General features: G+C 51.4%; 2 protein-coding genes across 2 annotated transcripts in view; one reads left to right on the top strand and one right to left on the bottom strand.

The window, feature by feature from the left end:
- The first annotated feature begins 1163 nt into the window (after nucleotides 1-1163).
- The window catches only part of SGMS1 (sphingomyelin synthase 1), a 90205-nt gene continuing 68045 nt past the window's right edge, over nucleotides 1164-23323 (top strand). The window contains exon 1 of the mRNA XM_039553857.1: nucleotides 1164-1309. The gene's annotated coding sequence lies outside the window, so the exon portion shown is untranslated. The remainder of the gene's footprint in view (nucleotides 1310-23323) is intronic.
- Nucleotides 1447-2643, bottom strand: LOC120410243 (proline-rich protein HaeIII subfamily 1-like). Its single transcript, XM_039554486.1, has 2 exons — nucleotides 2568-2643; nucleotides 1447-2261 (listed from the first exon to the last, which is right to left on the bottom strand). The coding sequence occupies exons 1-2, from the start codon at nucleotides 2641-2643 to the stop codon at nucleotides 1447-1449; spliced, it is 891 nt and encodes a 296-aa protein (XP_039410420.1).

Here is a 23323-nt window from a genome sequence, read left to right as displayed (position 1 = left end):
ACGGAGCTGGGAAGGGGCTGGAGCCCCAGGAGCGGCTGAGGGAGCTGGGAAAGGGGCTGAGCCTGGAGCAAAGGAGGCTCAGGGGGGACCTTGTGGCTCTGCACAAGTCCCTGACAGGAGGGGGCAGCCGGGGGGGTTGGGCTCTGCTGCCAGGGAACAGGGACAGGACAAGGGGAAAGGGCCTCAGGCTGGGCCAGGGGAGGCTCAGCTTGGACAGCAGCAGGAATTTCTGCATGGAAAGGGTGCTCAGGCCTTGGCAGGGGCTGCCCAGGGAGCTTTGGAGTGCCCATGCCTGGAGGTGTCTAAGGAAGGGCTGGAGGTGGCACTCAGTGCTCTGGGCTGGGGACAAGGTGGGCATTGGGCACAGCCTGGACTCCATGGGCTGGGAGGGCTTTTCCAGCCTCAGGGATCCTGGGATTCTGTAGAACACAGTGAGCAGCGGGCTGCCCCTGTGAGCCCCAGGCTGTGCTGGGCAGCAAGGGGCTGCGGATCCCTGTGGGAATAGGAGTGGGAATGGGAGTAGGAGCAGGGATGGGAATAGGAATGGGAGCGGGGATGGGGATGGGAGCAGGGATGGGAATGGGGATGGGGATGGGGATGGGAATAGGAATGGGAGCAGGGATGGGGATGGGAATAGGAATGGGAGCAGGGATGGGGATGGGGATGGGATGGGGATGGGAATAGGAATGGAAGCAGGGATGGGGATGGGGATGGGAATAGGAATGGAAGCAGGGATGGGGATGGGAATAGGAATGGAAGCAGGGATGGGGATGGGGATGGGGATGGGGATGGGGATGGGGATGGGGATGGGAATAGGAATGGAAGCAGGATTGGGATGGGGATGGGAATAGGAATGGAAGCAGGGATGGGGATGGGGATGGGAATAGGAATGGAAGCAGGATTGGGATGGGGATGGGAATAGGAATGGAAGCAGGGATGGGGATGGGGATGGGGATGGGATGGGGATGGGAATAGGAATGGAAGCAGGATTGGGATGGGGATGGGAATAGGAATGGAAGCAGGGATGGGGATGTCCGAGCGCCCGCGCTCCCGGCAGGAGGGACGGGCACAAGATGGCGGCCGGGATGACACGGCGGTCACGTGGCGCGCGGTGCCCCCGCCCCGCCCGCGGCCGCCGCACGGGACACGGGGCACGGGGCACGGGACACAGGAGCGGGGCACTGGAAACGGGACACGGGAGCGGGGCACTGCAAACGGGACACGGGGAGCGGGCTGGAGCCGCCGCAGCGCCCGGGGACCCGCCCGGCGGCCGCACCCACCCGCCCGCACCGAGCCGCGGCTCCGCACGGTGAGTGAGCGGCGACCCAGCGGCCTCCGGCTCGGCGCAGGCCCGGGGGTGGCGGCGGGACGGGACACCGGCCGTGACAGCGGGGACGCGGCCGCCGCCGCCCCTGCAGGGGACGTGTCCCGGGGGGTTCCGGCTCCTCATCCCGGCGGCGGCCCCCGCAGCCACGGGGGATGCGAGGAGAGCTCCGGCCCCCGCAGCACCGGAGGCTCGGGGGGGGCTTCGGGCTGCTCAGCTCGGGGAGCTTCGGTCCCGCAGCACGGCGGGATCTGGGCCCCACGGCCCCGGGGGGCACCGGGGAGGTGCGGTCTGCTCAGCCCTGGGGAGCTCTGGCACCCCCAGCTCGGGGGCTGCGGCCGCGGCAGCCCGCGGGAGCTCTGTGCTCTACCCGGGGGAGCCCTGCATCCCCCGTTCGGGGGTACGGCCCTGGCGTACCGGGGCAGCTGTGGTCCCCCGAGCTCGGGGGCTGCGGCTGGTCCCGGGGCAGCTCGGGGACCCCCAGCTCGGGGGCTGCAGGTGGTACCGGGGCAGCTCGGGCACCCCCAGCTCGGGGGCTGCAGGTGGTACCGGGGCAGCTCGGGCACCCCAGCTCGGGGGCTGCAGGTGGTACCGGGGCAGCTCTGGGAGCCCCAGCTCGGGGGGCTGCAGGTGGTACTGGGGCAGCTCTGGGAGCCCCAGCTCGGGGGGCTGCAGGTGGTACCGGGGGAGGTCTGGGAGCCCCAGCTCGGGGGCTGCAGGTGGTACCGGGGGAGGTCTGGGAGCCCCAGCTCGGGGGGCTGCAGGTGGTACCGGGGGAGGTCTGGCACCCCCAGCTCGGGGGGCTGCAGGTGGTACCGGGGGAGGTCTGGGAGCCCCAGCTCGGGGGGCTGCAGGTGGTACCGGGGGAGGTCTGGCACCCCCAGCTCGGGGGGCTGCAGGTGGTACCGGGGGAGGTCTGGCACCCCCAGCTCGGGGGCTGCAGGTGGTACCGGGGGAGGTCTGGGAGCCCCAGCTCGGGGGCTGCAGGCGGTACCAGGGGGAGGTCTGGGAGCCCCAGCTCGGGGGCTGCAGGCGGTACCGGGGCAGCTCGGGGAGTCCCAGCTCGGGGGCTGCAGCCCAGGACCCCTGAGAGGCTCTGTTCTCCTCAGCCTGGCCGGGTCTGTCCCCTCCTCCCCAGCGTGTTGGAGTGGCAGGTCTGGTCCTCCCTGCCCCAGAGGCTCTGGGGGGACATCTGGTCCCCTCAGCTCAGGTGGGAGCATGGGGGTGAGGCCAGTCCCCTCACCTTGGGGGTTCCAGTCCCTCTGCTCGCTGGGGTGCAAAGGCAGGATGCTCCCTGCTCCAAAGGAAGCTGGAGGCATCTGCTGTGAGTGGAAGCAGATCCATCCCATCCCATCCCATCCCATCCCATCCCATCCCATCCCATCCCATCCCGGGCCATGGCAGTGACGCTGGGGCTGCGCTGCCTCCCTGGGGCTGAGGTTCGTGGAGTGGCAAGGGGGCAATGGCTTCGTCCCCCTCTTGGGGACGAACATGCTGGGGTGCAGAGCAGGGGTGAGAAGGGGAGACCTTGCCATCACAGGTACCCTGGCAGGAGGGTGTGCTCCCTGTTTGCTCGAGGAATGGCTTGCTGATTGCCCCGCTGCAGTATTTGGATTTTTCAGGGTGTATAAGGCATGTGGCTGTCTTTGTGCTGTGTTCCTCCTGGAGGGCCTGTTTTGATCAAGGTTTCTAATTTATTCTGTCTTGTGTGAAAACCTCATTAAAGAGTGCCTCGGTGCCTTCAGGCACCATAAATACACGCAGAGAGGATGGGAAGAGAGAGAAAAAGATTATTATTTGTAAAAAATGGGAGCTCTGCCATACTGACATGGTGCTGCTGAAGCTTGCTGATGCAGGCAGCCTCTCTTAGCAGAGCAGCTCTGGGTTGTCGATGAACGTCCTCGTGTCACTTTGGCTGATGGTGCAGCCTGGTGTGACAGCAGGTTTTGTAGTGATGCCTTCAGACTCCCTTCTCCCAGGTCCACATGGCTGAAAACGCTTTCTTGTTGGCTTCCATGCCCAGCTGTGAACCAGTACAAAACACAGAACCAGGACAAAACACCTGGCAGCTGGAGGCAGTGGAAGCGCTGCTGTGCATCTTGGTGGATTTGGGCTTGGCTGTGTTTTTTGGGGAGCAGACGTTGCACTGGAGTTGCATTCTGGTTTGTTTTGCGTAGTATTTTGTGGGTGTTAAAGTTGCTCTGGCTTTGTGAAGTTGTTTGGAGCTTGCAAAGAGTCCCTGTGATTGGTGGCAGACAGAAGGTAAAGGCTGCTTTTACAACATGGGTAATAAACCCCTCTAAATCCAGAGAGATTGCTGTGATTTTTCTGAGTTTTCGGGCACATGGAGCAGAACCAAATTCAGCTCAGATGCCTTTAAACTGTGCTGGGGATCTGTGCACCAAATGGTGATTCCCAAATTATCACACTTCTTTCTCCTTCCACATTCTCAACCTGGGGACAGCGTCTCGCACGTTAACTAGCTTTTAATGTGACACTTATAAATTGAATAAATCCAAGTAGGTGGATCATTTTCAGGACTTGGAGGTATTATGGATATTATTTGACTGCTCAGAGTTAATGGTTAGAAGGCAGTGATGTATTGTTTTTCGTTGCTTCTCTCAACACTCATCAAGCTTGAATAGGTGCTGCTTTTAATTGGATAATTCTTGAGTTCTCCTGAACTGAACATGTGGAGGGAGAACCCATGCACGGTGGGTGATGGGGACTTAAAAATTCTTCCTTCTTCTGGCTGCTGCCTCTCTGCATCGCTCAGCATTGGTTAATTGGTGCACTAAATATGGGTGGCCTGGGACTTACTCGGATTTAAAAGCAATTTCAGCCTGGCCGCAAGGAATGGTTGCGGAATTAAAGGCTTTTTAATTGGGGCAGCAGGACATCCCATGGAAAAAAAAATAAAATAAATTGCTCAAAAATAATCCAGACCCTGGTTCGGGAAAGGGCCTGTTTGAGGAGCAGAATAAACCCACAGAGCACCATCAGAAAGCAAAGGAGCGTTGCACACGGGCCTGAAGGCTGCTTTTGTGGGCCATGGCACGAGGTCCCTGTTTCCCGGGGCGGCTTGCAGGGGCGTGTGCAGGGCAGGCAGGATTTCTGAGGCTGCCCAGCCAGGTAGGGCCAGGCTGTTCTTTGCTGAAGTGGAGCAGAGCACCCCAATGCTTTTTCAGTTGTGATTCAAGTGCAGCACATCAAACCCAACTGTACGGGGAGAAAGCGCTCTGATGTCGAGGTGAGCTTAAAATGAGCTCGAGAACCTGAGTTTTTTAGAGGTTTCTTGGATCTCATGGTCATGAACTGAGCTCCCAGGTACTGTCAGTGCTTTCCAAAGGATTTTGGTGTCATTGAAGGCTTTTTGGGCCCAGGGCACCAAGGCACAGAGAGGGGCAGGAGCCCTTTGGAGGGCTGGTGTTCTGCATGGAAACTCCAGCTTGTAATACAGCTTGAATTCCCAAAGCGTGTGGTGTGACATCATTCAGTTAATAATTACAGTCCTGTCCCCCTCCTTCCCCAAAATGCTGGGGGAAATGCAGAAGACTGAGGAATGCGTGAAACCTACTAGCTTTTTGGGATGCTTTCATCCCAGCCATAATTTATTATTTTGAGAATCTGCTCGGCAGAGGCAGTGTTTGGTGCAGGTTACCTGGGCTTTTCAGGGGTCAGAAGAACACCCATCCTAATAAGCTGCCAGGTGTAACTGTGCAGTGGGGCTTGGAGGGAGGTGTCCCTGCCCATGGCAGTGGGGTGGAAAGAGGTGGTCTTCGAGGTGCCTTCCTCAAAGGAAATTCAGGGATTCTGTGACTTAAACATCTCTAAAATATTTATCTGTATTGTTTCTGGTCTTATCAAACGTGGTAAAGCTGAGGGGAGAAACAACCTTCCCTGAATTCTTGAAAGTACCACACAAGCTTTGTTCTGATCTCTCTCGATCGAGAGCTGGAAAGAGAAAAGAAAGTTTAATTTTGGAGACTATAACATGTTTCCTAAAGAAATGCAGTTACTGCTGTTGCTGGGCTTCACAGTTCAGTCATCCAACTCAGGGGAGCAAATCCAGAGTGGGACAGAAGATGTCCTGCTGATGTTTCCTTTGTGTGCTGCTGCAGTCCTGCTCTGCTGTCCAATTACACATCCGTAATCAAAAAAAACCACTAATAAATCTTTATTGGGAAGGCATCTTCCGTAGGTTTTGCCTCTGCTAATTTGCTTAGATTTAAATGCACAGCAAAATAAATCTCCCTCTGCTTAGCCATGACTCTAAAAGCTTTTTTTCTCCCTGACTTCCCAGCCTGGTCTGCCTTCTGTCTCCCTGATTTTGAAGCTGCTTGGAGGTAGCTTTTTCTCTTTAAATGGAATTAAGGCAAAGCATATTGGCACTTGGAAAAAAAAGAAAAAGACTTCAAGGAATCTCTGAAGTCCAGTGGCTTTGGGTTTTTCTAGTGCAGGAAAACTGGCAGCTTCCTTACCAACAGGTGTGGTAGGAGAATTCCTCAGGTGGGTTTGCTGGACTGGCTTTTTGGGGTGCTGTGGGCACTGTCACATTCTTATTAGCTGGGGCAAGGCTTGGGAATTTCATCCCTGCTCTCCGTGTCTGAGGAACAACACACAGTGGGGCTGCTTTGTATAAGCCTTCATTAGAAAAAGAAGTAGGAAGAAACAGAAGCAAACCCAGCAGAAAAGGCTGTAAATCCTGTCTTAAGCACTGAAACAGCCTTGAAATTGCCCCTTTCTGAAGAGGTGGATCTGGAGAGGAGAGCTTTTGCAGCCTTGGCTTAAGAAGGATTTTTAATAGCTGTCATCTCCTGTCCACTGCAGCCTACTCCTTTAATTTCCTGGACTAAAAAAGAACGTTGCAATTGGGAGTGTTTTACAATTTCCCTTGCTGGTCCATTAGTGTATTAGCTTAGCTCCGTGTGTGTTGAATGCCACTAAATGTCACTTGCAAATTCAATGTTGGGAGCAGGGACATTTGTGCTAATTGAATTTGAAGTCTTATACTTGAATTTGTTAAAATGGCAGAGTCAGACAATCGAAATGCTTTAATGGGAGAGTGGAGGAGCACTTGGCAGATCTGCATTTGTGTAGATGGAAGGGGACACCCTGAGCAGACAGATCTGGGTTTTATGGGGTTTTGCTGTCCCTTTTTACATTACCACGTGGTGACAGCTGGCAAAATCCACTGTGTTGAAAGTCTTAATGCTTGACATCTGCTCAGGGTCATTGCTGACACCAACTTAACCCTAAATACTTCTGTAAAAATGGTGAAGACAGTAGAGCCTTTCAGTTCGATTGAAATTTCTGCTTCTCCAGCCATAGTTTTAGGCACTGCTGGGGAAAGGTTGATTGTTTGGGCTGTTGGTCTTTAAACTCAGTTGTCTGTGTCCGTCTGCTGGGGTTTTTATTCGGGACATTAGCAACTTTTGCACCTGAGGGTTTGTTGTTTCAGGAGGGGTTGGGGGATGTGGTTTTTCAGGGTGTTTTTTGTTCAGTTGATGTTTTCTGTGGGGGTTTTTTTGTTGTTTTTTTTTTAGTTAGGTTTTTTTATTTTTTGGAGAGGACAGTCTGTACAAAACCTCTGGCATGAAACACTTCTTTATTCTTAACTTCAGCCAAATATGCAAGGATTGGATAGACACAGAAAAGGAGACTACTGCTGTGCTTTTCGTGAGGTAAAGTGTGCAAGAAATTACCCTTGATGGGAAAAGAGTCGTAGAGGTTGGTCCTTGGCTTTCCAAGTGGTGTAAATCTGTGCCTCCCTAGATAGCACAGTGCTTTTAAGAAGTTTGTCTTGAAAGGCTTCCATTAAATCTGATACCAGGCTTTGACCTGCCACGGAGCTGGCATTCCATACGGGCTCCTGGCATGAGCTCTCCTGCCACTTTCAAGTAAAATCTTATCAGGCATTGAAAAGTTTGACTCTGCAGTCGAGCACCGTGCCAAAGCTGTAAAAGCCCTATTTGTACACAAAATGGATTTTTGCTTGCTAGGAGGACTGGGGTAGTGCTTCAGTGACTGCAGGAATGGCTTTGAATCTACATAGTAATGAAAGAGCTCCATCTACACCGAGCGTCTCCTCCGCTCTCAGGTCTGCACTTTGTCTTCCCTGTGTCCCTGCCTGGAGTTCTACCTAGTCAGGTTATATTGCTCTGGAAAACTTTGTCAGGGGAGTTAATTTAAAGCTCTTTTGAAAGGCTTAAAAATGGCTCTGCTGTTAGGATGATGCAAAAGACCTTGAAAGCGCCTTGAGAGCAATTGCTGCTGGAATACCTGGAAATACCAGCAGGTGAGCTGCTCCCAGAGCCCTTCTCCAAGGGAGCACTCCAGGGTGTCCTCCTTCAGTGCTGGCAGCCACAAAAACTGTGGCTGCTCCATCCCTGGCAGTGTCCAAGGCCAGGCTGGACATTGGGGCTTGGAGCAGCCTGGGACAGTGGAAGGTGTCCCTGCCCCTGGCAGGGGTGGGGCTGGATGAGCTTTAAGGTCCTTTCCAATCCAGACCATCCTGGGATTCTGTGATGCATCAGAGCTCAAAACCCACTTGCTTTAACTGGGAGGGAAAATCCAGCACTTGTGGGCCATTGGGGAGCTCAGGGCGAGCTTTGCCCCTTACAGGGGGTGCCAGTGGCCTGTGGATGGTGAGTTTCTGGGGAACACGTTTTTAATGGAATAATTAAGTGACCCGGACTCAGAGGAAGGGAGAGGAACACAAATGTTCCAAAGTGCTGAAGTTTGGGGGTGCTCAGCAGAGGCAGTGGAGGGGAGGTGATGTCCAAAGCAGAGCTGTGAACAAGGCCAGAGTGGACAGACGAGGGGGAGGGCAAGCCTGTGAGGATCCCTGCTGAATGACTCGACAGAACACATTGTTCCCTTCCCACCGGTACCTTTGGGATCTGCATTTAATGGAATCATGGTTTTATGGAGGCTCTCCACCCTGGAAGAATCTCGTCTTTGCCAAAAGCAATACTCAGTAATGGGCTGGGGGCTCTTGTCTACTCTCCGTGAAACACTGCAAAAACCTTATTTTGCAGTAATGAGCAATTACCCACAAATTAAGAAAACCCCTTGTCAGATAATTGCCTTTGTTTTTGTGCCTGTGCAATTTCCTAATTCAGTTTTTCTCCCTTTCAAAACATGAATAGATGTGTTATCAAAGGACGTTTTAAAAACAAAAACAGGGCCCTAAGCACATTTATCAGAAGGGGATTATTTGAGTTCTGACGGTTTGTTCAGAATTTCTTTGCTTGCAAGAAAACGAGTGTCTGTGCTAAGAAGACACAGACCCATCCAGCCACGCGTCTTGTATCCAATAATTGTAATGTTTTTGAGAGGGAGTGCCAGAGTTCAGCCATGGGTTCAGGAAGGGTAAGTGGCTGGGAGAATACTTGCGGACATGACAATCACGGGCAAATCTTTGTTACCTTCTCCTCCTCTGAGCAAGACTAACCCCAAAGAAATGTCAGGTGTCTCAGGGTCCTCTTGGGGTTTGGAGACATCCAAGGAAGGAGAGGGGTTCCCACCTCGCGTGGAAAGAGATGCTGCAAGCTTGATGCAGTGCCAAGGGCTGAGAGGGAGGAGCCTGAGCCCCAGCTGATACTGGATACAGGTGCACCAGATTGATGCAATAAAGGCCATTAGCTGCTTTCTTCTCTGTGCCTGGCCGGCTGAGTTGATGTCCTTAATGAACTGCTCCTTAAATATCTTAACTTCTGACTGCTGCTCCTTAACTCGTGGTCCACCAGGGCACGAGTGAATTGAGCAGCGTCATTTTTAACTGTCTGTAGGGAACTTTGCTTGGCCACTTTATTGAGTGGCTGCCAGTCTAAAATCCTTTTATGATTCTTCCTGTTAGACTTCTCCTTTGCCAATATTGTGCTTAATGCAAACAATCTCCTTTAACCTCTTAACTTTGTAATCCCCCCTCACACTGTAATTGTGCTTTAATGCTGCCCATTTGTAGTTGGATATGAGCAAATATTTAAAATAATTGTCCACTCTACAAAATGTTGGTTGACTTCACAGATTGTTTTCTCTTTTGTTCGTTAACTCCGTAGGGATCTCGTTTCCATGTCCAGGACATCCATTTAGATCTTTCCAAGGTAAAAGGTTGGAAAGCAGACTGGAAATCCTGGGGAATGAATGCTGTATTTGTCCACGTGGTTCCACTATATGGCTGTGTGTTGAAATTCAGCCTGCAGGATGTGATGTCATGCTAATAAATTAATGACTTGTGTTTGTTTGAAGATTGGATAATAACCCAGGCATGGGATAATAACTCAGGGAGCACTTGGCCCTTCTGCTCTGAGCTTCCCAGAAACTGTGATGTGGATAAAGCTTTGCCTGCCTCTGTCTCGCTGCGCTTTTCAGCACAAGTGTTATGGGGTGGGAGCTTTGTACTCCCACAGAGACACCCTGACACCTGGGGAGGGGGCTTGGATGTGTGTTCCTAACACGGGAGCTGTGGGGACACTGAGCTCCCAACCTCTGCGAGGTGCAGGTTCCGAATGCTGGGCTCACTGTGTGTGCAGAACTCACCAGAGATGAGCTTTAAGGTCCCTTCCAACCCAGGAGGGAACCATTCCATGATTCTGTGTTCACTGGAGAAGAGCTTGGTGGGTTTCCCGGCCTGGTTGTCACTGGTGTGTTCCTCTCTGAGAGAGGATGTGGTGGCAGGGTGGCTTGTGGTAGGCAGAGGCTTCCCACCCTGGCACCCAGGGGAGGAGTGAACACCTCAGAGCAGTAACCTCTGATCCCTATCACTGAATGCCCGCTTTCAGGTTCAGATTTCATTCCCAGAGAAAGCCAAGGTTGGGGTACATCTGTTCAAAGTGAGCTTTCTGGGCTGATTTCATTCGTGGCTGTCAAAGAGCCGTCTTTTCTTCCCTCACCTTCTCCTTGTATTCCCGGTTTCCAGCGTTAAAGGCTGCTCCATGAGGTTTTGGAGACATGCTCGGTGGTTTGCCTGGCAGGGTAGGGCCTTATCAAGAGGGAAATAATAACACAGAGGGGAACAGCAGCACAGGGAGCTTCCTCCAGGTCTTTGTCATGCAAAGCATGAATGACATTTTCTGCACCCCTGAAGTGGACTAACTTCTGCAGCAACTCTGTCAGCTGTGTCAACAAACTCTGTGTTTGGGACTGATATGTTGGTGACTTCATTTTTATTTAAAGATGAGAGGCAGCTGAGGGTCTGCAGGAGACTGAGCTGAGGTGGGTGTTGCTCTTGGAAATAACTGGAGGAGACTTGCTGCTGGTGAACAGCCAGTGCAGGGACAGGATGTGTGCAGACAGCTGGGAGTGCTCACACTTGCTTGCTTCCAGTACTGTCCTGAATTAGGATAGCTGGGACGGAGCCCAGTGCAGCCTGTGGAGTGTATTCCAGTGTAACACTTGCACACCAGACTGCTCCCTGATCGGTTGGTGCTGCTCGCTGTCGGACAGAAGTACTCGGGCACCGTGGAGTCTCTGCCTGGGATTGTTGGATTTGGGGCTGCTGGAGCAATGCTTGAGTGCAGAATGGTGGTGTAGAGTTCTTGCATCCTTTTGTCTTCATGTTGCTGATGGTCATGAAAGAGGCCCCACAAACTTCAGCTGGAAGGGAGGGAAAGTCCATTTGTTTCCACAGTCACTGCAGAGTGAAACGTGGAGAATTTGGAGAGCTGAACATGCTGATGCTGCTGTCTTTATAGCCTTAAAAATGGGTGAAGAATTAAAATAAATAAAATGAGGAGTGGTTTCTGTAGTGGCTTCTCTGGGGGCAGTAATATCTTCTTCTGGTTCTGAGGATTTGTTTCCTTTCCCGGTCTGCTTTAAAAACTTTTCCTTTTTCATAAAAGCAGTGAATTACTCCATGGACATTTACGTGAAGGGACTGCTGGGTGCTTAATAACCTACTTCTTTTATTTGGGCTGTACTTTTTAAAAATGAAGTGCTTAAGTCAGGCCCTTAGAAGACAGATTGTCCTGCACGATTGTCTGGAGCAAAGTACCTTTTTGGTTTTAATTGGGGTTTTTATTGCTATGATTTACAGTGGCAGGGTGAGGGCAGCACCGTTCCTCCAGTGCCTCACACAAGTGGGAAGAGAAGGAGAAGGAGCAGAGCTGTTCCTTATCTGGACACTTCCTTAGGTGCCTACAGAGCTGTGTACTTAAATAATTCCTCCATGTAAGTGTTGATGTGCAGCAAGGTGACATTTTAAGTTTTAAGCACAGCATTTACTAGAAGTATTCTCAGCGTGACTTTGCAAATATTCCCAAGTTCAGCTTGCTGCCTCTGGTGCTGCCTCTTGTCACTGGAGTGAGGGAGGATTGTGCAAGGCTCAGAAATGCAGCGAAAATCAGACACTTTGAAATCACCCGTCGGCGCATCCTTGTGGCCTTCTGGACTGGTCTGCTCGCTGTTCCTCTGTGTCCACTCCTGTCTCCTCGTGTCCACTCCCACCTCCTCGTGTCTGTTCCCAGCCCCTCGTGTCCTATCCCACCTCCTTGTGTCCATTCCCACCTCCTTGTGTCCTATCCCACCTCCTCGTGTCCGTTCCCAGCTCCTTGTGTCCTATCCCACCTCCTCGTGTCTGTTCCCACCTCCTCATGTCCACTCCTGTCTCCTCGTGTCCACTCCCACCTCCTCGTGTCTGTTCCCACCTCCTCGTGTCCGTTCCCACCTCCTCGTGTCCACTCCCACCTCCTCGTGTCCGTTCCCAGCTCCTCGTGTCCGTTCCCAGCTCCTCGTGTCCACTCCCATCTTCTCATGTCCACTCCTGCCTCCTCCTGTCCACTCCCAGCTCCTCGTGTCCACTCCCAGTTCCTCGTGTCCACTCCCATCTTCTCATGTCCACTCCTGCCTCCTCCTGTCCCATCCCGTGAGCCCCCAAGTCCTGCCCGGCTTTGGGAACCCTGTGCTGCATTTGGGGTTTTTGGTATGGCAAGAGGGGAGGGGAATTTGCCATTTCAGCACCAGCCTTTGCCAGGTCTGCCACCCTGTTTGTGTGAGCTGTTCCTGTGCTCAAAATCCGGGAATGTTGTTCTGACAAGGTTGTCAAACTTGGATTCTCCTGTCATGTGCAGATGCAGTGAATTTCCTAGAAACTTCGGGGAGTGGATGAAAGCTATGGAGATAGGTTTTAACAACTGGTGATTCAGTCGTTGAAGCATAAACTGGATTTTTCGTGTGCTGAAGAAGGAAACAAAGCCTGGCTTGGTAAGGTCAGCATCAGAAATTTAGAGGCTGTGTTGGTTTTTCTTTTATATTAGAGTTTATGGAGAATATTTTACTTTTCCCTTAATTAAGCTGCTTTTGCAACGTGTGTCAGTCCATCTTAAATCCTGTGTGGGAAGACCCGTGGCTGCATCTGATGAGGGCAGAACCTTCTCCTGCTTTTGGGACTTCAGATCCCATTTTTGCAGCTGGGTTGTGCCATCCAGGTTGTTTTTCATCCTTTCCCCAGTCAGGCTGTTGAGCAAATTTCCAAGTGCGGGGTTGTGGGGACTGGGACACCCCTCCAAGTGTGGATTGTGGGGACTGGGACACCCCTCCAAGTGTGGGGTTGTGAGGATTGGGACCCCCCTCCAAGTGTGGGGTTGTGGGGACTGGGACACCCCTCCAAGTGTGGGGTTGTGAGGATTGGGACCCCCCTCCAAGTGTGGGGTTGTGGGGATTGGGACACCCCTCCAAGTGTGGGGTTGTGGGGATTGGGACCCCCCTCCAGGTGTGGGGTTGTGGGGACTGGGACACCCCTCCAAGTGTGGGGTTGTGGGGATTGGGACACCCCTCTAAATGTGGGGTTGTGGGGATTGGGACCCCCCTCCAGGTGTGGGGTTGTGGGGATTGGGACACCCCTCCAAGTGTGGGGTTGTGGGGACTGGGACACCCCTCCAAGTGTGGGGTTGTGGGGATTGGGACACCCCTCTAAATGTGGGGTTGTGGGGATTGGGACCCCCCTCCAAGTGTGGGGTTGTGGGGATTGGGACCCCCCTCCAAGTGTGGGGTTGTGGGGATTGGGACACCCCTCCAAGTGTGGGGTTGTGAGGATTGGGACCCCCCTCCAAGTGTGGGGTTGTGGGGACTGGGACACCCCTCCAAGTGTGGGGTTGTGGGGACTGGGACACCCCTCCAAGTGTGGGGTTGTGGGGATTGGGAGGATGTCTTGCCACACTTCGTTCCCCTTCCTTTAAGACCCAAAACACCGAGCAGAGCTGCGAGGGCGAGGAGGGAGGATCCCCATCCTGCTGGTTGCTGGGGGACGTGTCTGGCTTCTCCCCAAGCTGGCTGTGAGGAGCCAGCACCAAACTGGAGGCATCCCGGTGCTGCTCCCGCCCCAGTCACGGGTGTCACTGTGACCTGTGACTGTCAGTGTGACCTGCCTGCCCTGCAGGACATCCCCCTGCATCTTTACATCCACAAGTGCCGCTGGGATCCCAGTTCCAAGGTCTGCTTTTCCCAGCAGGAATGTGAGGCTGGAGTCAGGAATCAGCATCCCCCACGGGCAGGGCAGGGCAGGGCAGGGAGGGAGAGCTGGCTGCAATTCCAGCTGGGGATGGTCCCATTCCAGCAATTAGGAGGAATTAATTGTTTGGCCAGAGCCCCAAGACGTTACAGATGGCTCTTAGAGGGATGGAACAGATTCCTGACCCTGAGGTGTGTCCAGTTTTGGGGCCTGTGGCTGGGGGGAGGTGGATCCAGAAAGTACATTTTTGGCAGAACCGAGGCCAACTGGCTCGTTGAATCTGCCATGGAAAAGTTTCTTTTGCTGAGAAGTGGAATATCTTGTACTGCTGATATTCCTAAGGACGAGGGAGCTTAAATTTCTTGCTTAGATTGGGAACTGGAAGCAGACAATCCCTGTTCTGGGCTGTTCCACAGAAATGGGCACAACCGACCATTTTCAGATGGGTTTGTTTATTGTCATGACTTTGCTGTTTTTATGCAGTGCTCCTCTTGGTGTTACGTTCCCGTTATCCCTTTTGAACAGGGCGTCTGTGCATTCCAGGGAAGGTCTTTTCCACTGATAGTGGCTCCTTGCTTCTGAGCACAGGATTCCTCTGAAGCCCCAGCAGCACTTCTCCATTTTATGGAAGATTTAGCTCAATTTCCCACCTTATTATCTGTTAATTTTTAGAGAAAATATGTTGCTTTGTTCAGGTCAAATTTGCAAATACATCGGTGGAGCTCAGTTTTTCTCTTTCCTGCCGATTTAGTGCTTTTGCACCTTTCATGGATCGTTTGATGAGCTGTTGAAGCTGGAAGAGGCTGTTGGGCATTTTCAAAGCTCGTGGAAACCTTGAGTAAGGGATGCTGTACAGGAAATGGCCTCTCGAAAAGGGAAGTAGTGCAAAAGCCAGGGATGTTTTCCTTGTTTACAGATGCTTAGGAAGAGATTATGAATCCCCCACATCTGCCCAGGTGCAGCCTGCAGACTCCCAGCTCAGTATTTTTAACAGGAGCAGACCACAGCGGTGAATCCGCCCCCCACCCCGCTCCAATCCAGTATTTTGGTTTCTTCAGGGAATTCGTGTGTCTCTCAAAAACCACAGTTTGGTAACTGGCTGTCAAAGTTTGCCACAGAAACTGTCGGGAGTGAAAGGGGAAGGCAGCTCCTGCTGAAGTACCAAAGCCACTGCAAAAGCAGAGTTGTGAGAGCGTTGAGGTGGGGCGGGGGCGGAGGGGCTGCGGGGGCCAGGGGGGGATCACAGTCCGCTTCTGTTCGAAGCCAAGCTCTGTGTGTTCCCCGGTTGCAGCTCTCAGGACTGACCTGTTGCTCCCGGGGGAGGCGGGGGAAAGCTGTGGAATTCCGGGAAAGCTGCGGAATTCCCGGAAAGCCGTGGAATTCGGGCAAATGCCCTCTGCAGCATAGCCAGCAGAACTGTGCCAGGTGCCGGATCTCAGGCTGAGAGTGTGTCAGGCCGGGTTTGCCTGTCCCAAAGGGCTTTTTCCGTGAAGAAGGCAGATACTTGGCTAATAGAGCGCTCTGCAAAGCTGACTCTGAAAGGGTATCTTGTTTTATATGGAATTTTTACCCCTAATTCTTCAAAGCCTGGGAAATTACCATCCCGTACCGTTTGTTTACCTGCACAGGAAGGTTGTTGCAGCAATGCCTGGAAGAAGAAAGATTAAAATGCAATTACTGTAGCCTGGCAGGGGTGTGTTGTCCAGAAACCTTTTCCAAGTTAAATTCCTTTTTCAAGCTGATGGCTTTTAGGCCAAGACAGAGGGTAGAAAACTTCCAGCACATGAAACAAATTTCTGCAGCAAACTCTGGGAACCTCTGAAAGTTTTCTACAAAAGAAATAACTTTTGTAGCTGGAAGTTTCAATTTATTTAATTTATTTTGCTTCCTTAGGGCTCGGCTGTACTTGTTTTGTTGAGTTAGTTTATTTATGGGCACATTGTGCTGTTCTCCCACAGGGATGAGCCCTCAACTGCAGCAAGTCATCTGCCACTTGTTAATGTTGGTGCTAAGCCTGTTTAAAATCTTTTAGTGAGATTTAAGAGGTTGTCTGCATCAGACTGGGAGTGTAAGGGGTGGTTAACACAGAGCAATCGCCACTCTTGTAGCTGGTTTCTAGACTATTTAAACATGCACCTGATTGTCATGGGTGTCATCCTGTAACTTTACGTGCAACAAATGAGTCAAATGCAAGCCCAGCTTGAGCTCCTTGCCCTCAGTGCCTTTGTGTGCAGGCGGCTCGTTTATTCTTTCCTTGCAGTGGCCAGAAGAATCTCTTTTCCCAGGAGTCGGTGTCAGGAGAGGAATGTCCCTGCTGAATTTGGTGTGTGGGGCAGCTGAGGGCAAAGCCCCACTGGGAGTTTGAGGTCTGTGGTCCCTCCCTGAGCACGATGTCCTGGCAGGAGCTTTGCTGCTCACCCGCTGTGTTTTACAGCCACGAGGGAACAAAACACTCCCAGCACACGGAGAGCAGATCCTCTGCCTCTGGACACCCAGGGAACAGGCTCTGTGTGTGGAATTTGGGAGCGGGCTGCACCCCAGCCGAGTCACCAAGCTCCTCTGCAGCCCACCCTGGAATTGAGAGCTCCCCGAGGGCGAGTATGGATTGAATTCCTGTGCTATTCCTGCGTGTGCCGCCTTCCAGCTCCCTCCTGCTTCCCTCTGATGGCTGTGGCACCAGCAGAATGGAAAAAAGCAACATGTAAGACAATTTTAGTGTAATAGGAGAAACGCTGCCTCACTTCAGCTGCACTTAACCCCTGGCTTTAAGTGGCTATGAGAGATTTGTGAGGTGTGCTTGATATGCTTAAGAAATGAAAAGCCTCGCTGTGAGAGAGGGGAGGAAGGAGCTGCAGCAGAGCTTCAGGCTGGTGAAGGCACTTCCAGGTGTGCATCCTGTCCTTGCTTGCTGTCTGAGGTGCAAAATGGGCTCTCCAGCTAGAGGAGCTGCTTCAGGCAGGAGGTGTGCTTGATAATGGCCAGTTTGCTGATTTTTCCTTAGCTTTTCTTTCCTGCCTTGTGCAGGACTTGCTGCCCAGGTCTCGCTGTGGAACTCTCTTGCTGTGATGCTCCTGTGGTGCACTGAGTTTGGTTGCTGCCTTTGGTTTGCATAACGTGTAAAGGAGTTTCACTGACTTCTGGGTTCTCATACCAGAGGTTTCCTTGCTGAGCCACCACTCGGGAGTCACCTGCTCAATATTCCTCCTCCATACCTGACCCAGCTTGTTCAATCCTGTTCTTTCCCATTGAAGCAAGAGGCAAGAAAGTAGCATCTGCTCGAGTTCACAAGGATCACAGATTCATTTAGGCTGGAAAAGCCCTCCCAGCCCACGGAGTCCAAGCTGTGCCCGATGGCCACCTTGTCCCCAGCCCAGAGCACTGGGTGACCTCCCTGCCCACCCTTTCCATGCAGAAATTCCTGCTGCTGTCCAACCTGAGCCTCCCCTGGCACAGCTTTCAGGATGGTGACAGGCTCTGTAAGCAGCTTGTGCCCGCGGGGAAGCCACGTGAGAAGGTGACATCCATGTGCCAGTACAAATCTTGACTCCAGAAATACTCAGTGTGAGGTGAGGGTGTAGCTGTTTTAACAAAACATCAAGTGGAAATGTCTCATTCTTGGTGTTTCCAAGTTTGCACGCAGCTGTTGTGCCTGTGCCCGTCCTTTCTTTCTGTCCTGCATCAGGAGTTACGACCTAAAAATAAACTGTGTTGTGCAGAGGAGTGGGAAATGAGACAGCAGCACTGACTCCAGGTTTCACTGCTGTGTGTGTGCCCTGTGCTGAGAGGGTTCTGCTGGTCAGGGAACTCCAGCTGGGACTGAGCAGCGCAGGCTGGCATCACCCAGCTGGGACTGAGCTAATGCTCCCCTGCTCTCTGGCCTGCTGTTCAGCCAGACCCCAAATTAAAATAACCCAGGGGTCTGAAGAAGGCAAAAAGGGTTGTTAAGGTTTCTCTGAGGTGAGGATAACCCTTGTAAATCTCTGAAAGGGAAGGGAGCATATTTATTTGCTGTGCTGCCATGCTCTGCAGTGGCTTGGAAAGGTCTCTGGTGAGGTGGCCGTGAACTGCTCTGTCACCAGTTGAAACCACTCAAAGGGCATTGCAGTGGGGCTTGCTCTGCCTGGGGTAGACTGATGACTTCATTGGGCTACCTGGGGCAGCTGTGTCATTTCACTGGTGTTTGGAGAAGAAATGGAGTGGACAGTGAGGCTGAAGGTCACTTTTGTATTCCAACCTCTTTGTCTCCTTCAGTGTTGACATTGAATCCATTGGTACAGGGCAGCTTTGCCTGTTGCTCTTTGTGCTTTGGCAGCAAGGGCTGAAATCTTTGCTTAGGCTGGAAACTGGCCCCAGCTCTGGTGCCTCTTGCAGGATGACTTCTGTGTGTTTCAGAGCTAGGCACAGGTTTGGAAAGTGTGTCTTCAGAGCTCCTTTTTAAAGGTGCAGGGGCCCTGTGAAACCTGGCGGTGCTGTGTGAGCCTTTTGGTGTACAACAGGCCTGCCTTTCTGCCCCTCCGGTGCTTTCAGAGGTGCAGGGCAGTTCTTTCCCCTCTTTTTAAAAAATTTCTCTTAAACTAAGCCTTGAGAATCTTATTTGACCTGCTGGTTTTGTGGTCTGTACCTCAGGAAGTGCTACAGTTGGGTTGGTTTGCTGCATTTAGGCAAACCAGCTAATTTTGGCACTCAGTGTGCCTGGTGTAACTACTTTTCTCCCAGGTGTAAGTAAAAAATAGGAAATAAAGTCTGTTTGGTTTAAAATCACACCGGGCAAATCCCAGCTTGGAAGGCAGTAGGAGTAAGTGAAGGTCCATGTGGGGTTTTTTTCTCTTTATACTTGGTTAGTTCTGCTTTTGCAGTAGAAAGAGGTAAGTCCATTGATTAATTGAGCAGTTTATGGATGTGAGGAACTGGTGCAGAACCAGCTTGTGGTTGGGAATTCCCTGGCAGGGGGAAAACAATGAAGCCATATCCCAAGAAAAACATGGACCTGGAGCTCTGGGATGGCGAGCCTCCAGAGACAGATGAGGAGACAGCACAGGAAAATGCTCCAGAAGAGTAGAGTGGGAGATAACTGTCCCCTGCCCTCTCCAGGAACATTCCCCAGGCTCAGTAGCCTGGCCTTGGCAACAGGGTCCAGCACATTTTATTTCCTCAGCTGGAACAGGGATCGTGTCTGCGGCAGCCTTTGAATGAGAAGAGCTTTGAGCTGGAGAACGAGCGGCTGCTTTGCTGCTTTTAGGCAAAAACATTCTTAATATTCCTGTCTTCCAGCCCTGTGCCCCTGGGATGAGCTGAACTGTGATTGATGTGTGACTGTCGTGCTTCTGTCTGTGGTGTGATTGATTCCTCTTGTCCTGGACAACAGGGGCAAAGTTGGATTTTAAGGTGGGCCTGACTATTTTGAGACCAGAGGATGGCAGGTGATCTGCAAGCTGGCTGGATTTCACTCCTGCAAGGGAAATTGGGGGCCAGGCTGCAGGGAAATTCCCTTTATTTTGATAGTGGTTTTCTGGAGCCTGCTTGCCTGGGAAGACCCTGTAAGTTTCGGGTTTCCCTGCTGCACGGTCAGGTTTTTCCTGCTGCTTAATCAATGATCTGCTCTGAAAAAAGCAAGACAGAAATGACACCCTTGCTTCATCCTCAGCCTGGCTGTAAGAAACCTTTGCAGCCTGTTACTAAGAGATTACACTTTTTGTTCGTAGCTTTGCTTTAGCAAAATAGTCTTTCATAGCTGGAAAGCCTTAAGGAAAAAACTTTCTGGCAATATCTGTAGGAGTTGCAGCTCTTTGCTGTGCAAATGCTGAAATCTACATCTTGCTTTAATGTTTCTCAGAGCTGAAATATTTGTGGATAAACAAAGCATTTCACATACTGTTTAAAGTGCTTGCAGGCAACCTTTACCCCCAGAGTGGAATGCAGCCATTGGGAAAAGTGCAGTGGGAACAAGGACCTCTAACAGAGTTGATGGCCAGGAGTGGGATGGAGTGGGGCAACGTGTCGTATCTAAATGTTAATTTTGATTGGCATATCACATTCCAAGCCATTTATTGTATGAGAAATTGCTGGCATCCGTAACCAGATAATTTTTGGTTTATGGAACAGTCTGCAGTAGGTTTTTCTCCCCCAAATTTCCACTGGATGTTGCTGGGTGAGTAAGTAGGAGCAGCTAGAAATGTGCTGGAAAATTGTGGTATGTCTTCTTAGGAATCATGGAGGAACCTACTGAGATAAAGCCTGCTCTGCTTCCAGAGGAGAAACACATTTCTGGTATTTGTTACTTTACGGTAAAGAATTTCTAAAGTCTCTCCCACATGCACATGTCCACCTGCACGGCCTGGGAGCCAGCAGCAAGGATTTCTTTGCACCCCCTCTGACTGGGAAAGGTGGGATGCAGCAGGAAGTGGCATCCCAAGGAGTGGGCAGTGGCACATGGACTCCTCTCTGTAGGGACGCGTCCGACTCCTTGCCAGATAATGTTGTGCATCCAAAGAGTTTCAGTGGGATCAAGTTGCAGGGAGTGAGGGGGAGCTGAGCAGCTACTGGGTGGGATGAGAGATTCCCAAAGGGTTACTAAATCCATGCTCAGGAAGCTCCTGGAGCTGGAAGTAGCCAAAACCTCAGGCAGAGCCTTGTCTGGTACAGGGCAATTTAGCTGATCTTAAAGTTGATTTAACTGGTACAGCTGAGCAGCTTTGAGGGCTGGGCTTTGGGCAGTGGGTTTTTTGCTTGTTTCCTGTATTTTTGCTTCTTTGGGGGTTTTTTATTGTATGAGGCTATAATGGAAATAAAAACCCTAAAGCTTGGGGTGACTGACTTTGAGGGTTGCAATAGTGGAGGCAAACACCCGACTTTTCGCTGAGTGTTGGCAGCACCAAAAGGAAGCTGCAAAAAGTAGTCCCTGGTCTTGGGTGTGCTGACTCCTGCCCAGAGGTGCTGTGGGAGTGATCCTTTCCCTTTTCCCATTTTTCAGCCTTTCTTTGGTGGAGTTTCCCTGGGCAGGAAGGTGAATTGCAAAGGTTGAAATGGGATAGCTGCCCACGCACTGCGTGCCTGGAAGTTTGCTGGTCTGATACCAGTACAATTACTGTGCAAATCTTTACTTCAGATGAGACACACATATGGATGGAATGATATTTTAAGAGCTCAGAGAAGCCTCCTTTATAAATTTAAGTGCCAGCAGCACATTTTTTTATACTCAGAAGATCTTTTAACTGCGGCAGTAACTTGGGGAGAACTGCTTGGGCACATTGTGAGGTGTGGCTTTTTACGCTTCAGTGGAGCTCTCAGGGTGCTTCATGGAGCAGGTTGTTTTTAGCTGTCCTGAGAAGTATTCCCTGCCCAGGAGAACCAGGGCATCCTTGTGGAGTTGGCCATGCTCCACGTGTCCTTGGAGCGAGCTCCGTGACGCAGGGCGGCCGACAAAAGAGACATTCAGTCACCAGCGCAGGATCGTGTTCCCTCTGAGCCTGGACTAATGCTCTTAACCCTGCTGGGGCTGGAAGAACAGCCAGCAGGCCTGGGCTGGTGCCCTGCTCGTTTCCTGTAATCTCTGCAGGCTGGAAATGGCTCTGTCTCTCTGCTCTGCCCGTCCTCCCTTTGGGATCGGCAGGGATCCCTTTGGGATCGGCAGGGAAGCACCAGCAGCCGTCCCTGTCTCCCTCCTCCTTCCCAGGCCATCACACCACTGCTCTGCAGCAATCATGTTCCACTTAGCAAAGTCTCATCCTCATAGGAATTGTTCTGATGTTAAAAACTTAGGAATCTTACGGTTTCTCAGCTCTCTGATCCACCAAGACCTTTTTTCCAAAGCAGTTATTGCGATTTCTGTCTTTGCAATGGCTGAGTCTCAGCTATTACCTGTTAAAAGGTGGGATATGTCTGAGGTCCTGTTGTTTCAAGCACTTGCAAAATGGGAAGAGCTAAGTTTAAGCTGCTGTGGCTCGATTCCGAATCAGTGGGTAACTTGACAGGGAGGCTTTTGGCTGTGAAGTCACGGATTTAGACATACTGGGAATTCTGACGTTATCTACAGGTCAAGGTGAACCATTTCTGTCTCCGTCCCTTTAGCAGAAGCGTGTGGACCATGCCTGTCGTGGAGTCCTCAGCTTCCATCCCCATTCTCCTGCAAAACCAGAATAGGTCCCAGTCACTGGAAGATGGTTCATGAGATGCCAAACACCAGTTGGATTGGTAAAATTAAGCAGTGTAATAAGCAATTTGAAGCAGTTCCTGTTGGTGATGGACAACAGGAAACTTCACTGGTGTCATTGCAGTGCATAATTCTGGTCATTCCCTGAATTCCTTATCCCCAACAGGTCTGAATGATCAGACCCTGGGTTTTTATCTAGATGGGTCTGGCTGTGAACACCCTGACAAGGCCCCAGCTGTGGGTAGTTGCAGTGTGTTTCATGTTACTAATGTTTTCTAACCTAGTCATAACTTGCTTTCTTAGAATTAACCAATCTTCGCTTTTTCTCTTCAAAGTATTTTCGAGTGGGTCTGGGGAATTCTGAGCATCTCACGCTTTGGGGAGAGTTGAAAATACCAGCGTGTGCCGAGTCACTTCCTAGTGCCCAGGCATCCGTGTAGGGCCAAGGTTTCCACGTGTCTCTGGGGCACTTGGCTCCCTGAGGGGTGAGAAGACTCCAAGCAACACTGGGGCCAGATTTGTGGAGAGGAGTGTGCCCTGGAAGGTGTTCTTTGGAAGGATGAGCAACAACGAGGTGGGGAGGAGGTCTGAAAACAGGAGTGATTATTTTGGCAGCAGGGAAGGGGTCTCCTGCTGCAGAGGTCGGGTGTGTTCAGGTCACCATGATACTGCAAGAACTGAACAGGAATCCCATGAACAAATCCTGCTAATTCACATAATTATGTTGCTGTGGATCGTGGTAACAACAATTTTTTTCACTTTCTGGGACACTAGGAATGAGTTTGCAGCGTGCTGGCAGGTCTCCTACCAGCTTTCCATGCCCAAAATATGGAAGGGTTGTTTCTGGGCTGCCTCCCTGAGTTCATCACTGCACTATTTATTGGTTCCCTAGTGCAGATCTGTCTACTTAAACCAAATGAGGCTCATTCCTTCCCTTTCACATTGCCATTAGCTGGATGATTTTATTGTCTCTGCAGGAAGAGAGCAGAGACAAGCAACTGTAGATTAGGAACAATTTGCAAAATAGTTCAGTGATTAGCACGCCTGTGGAGATGTTTTTCCGTGTAAGGCCTGCACCACAAATTTTACTGGCTCCCTGTGCTCGAAGAATTAACTGTGAGGAGGATTAAAATGACATCTTAGACATCAGCTGAACGTCCTCTCAAAATCCCTTACGTTGTCTCTAAATCAATTAACTTGATTTCTTTAATCCACAAGCAAACCGGATTGGTGAACTTGTGTGGGGGATGTGTTTAGGCTGAACTTCTCCAGAGTATTTTAGGGAGTACTTCAGTACTGGTGAAATGGTGAAAACAAAGGAGTGAAATGTGGAAATACCCTGTGCTAGGATGTGAAACGAAGATGCTGCTCTAGTCATGGGGGGTGCCTTCTCCAAGAA

Source organism: Corvus cornix, chromosome 6, assembly GCF_000738735.6.
Source record: "Corvus cornix cornix isolate S_Up_H32 chromosome 6, ASM73873v5, whole genome shotgun sequence".
In the NCBI taxonomy this organism is placed as follows: Eukaryota; Metazoa; Chordata; class Aves; order Passeriformes; family Corvidae; genus Corvus; species Corvus cornix.
This window is presented reverse-complemented; position numbering and strand designations above follow the sequence as displayed.

Excerpts from the sequence above, each read along its gene's own strand:
- LOC120410243 (XM_039554486.1), bottom strand. The coding sequence starts at position 2,643 with ATGCCTCCAGCTTCCTTTGGAGCAGGGAGCATCCTGCCTTTGCACCCC. Across the intron at positions 2,262-2,567 it reads GAGGGACTGGAACCCCCAAG|CCCCCGAGCTGGGGGTGCCA; the intron begins GTGAGGGGACTG and ends TACCACCTGCAG.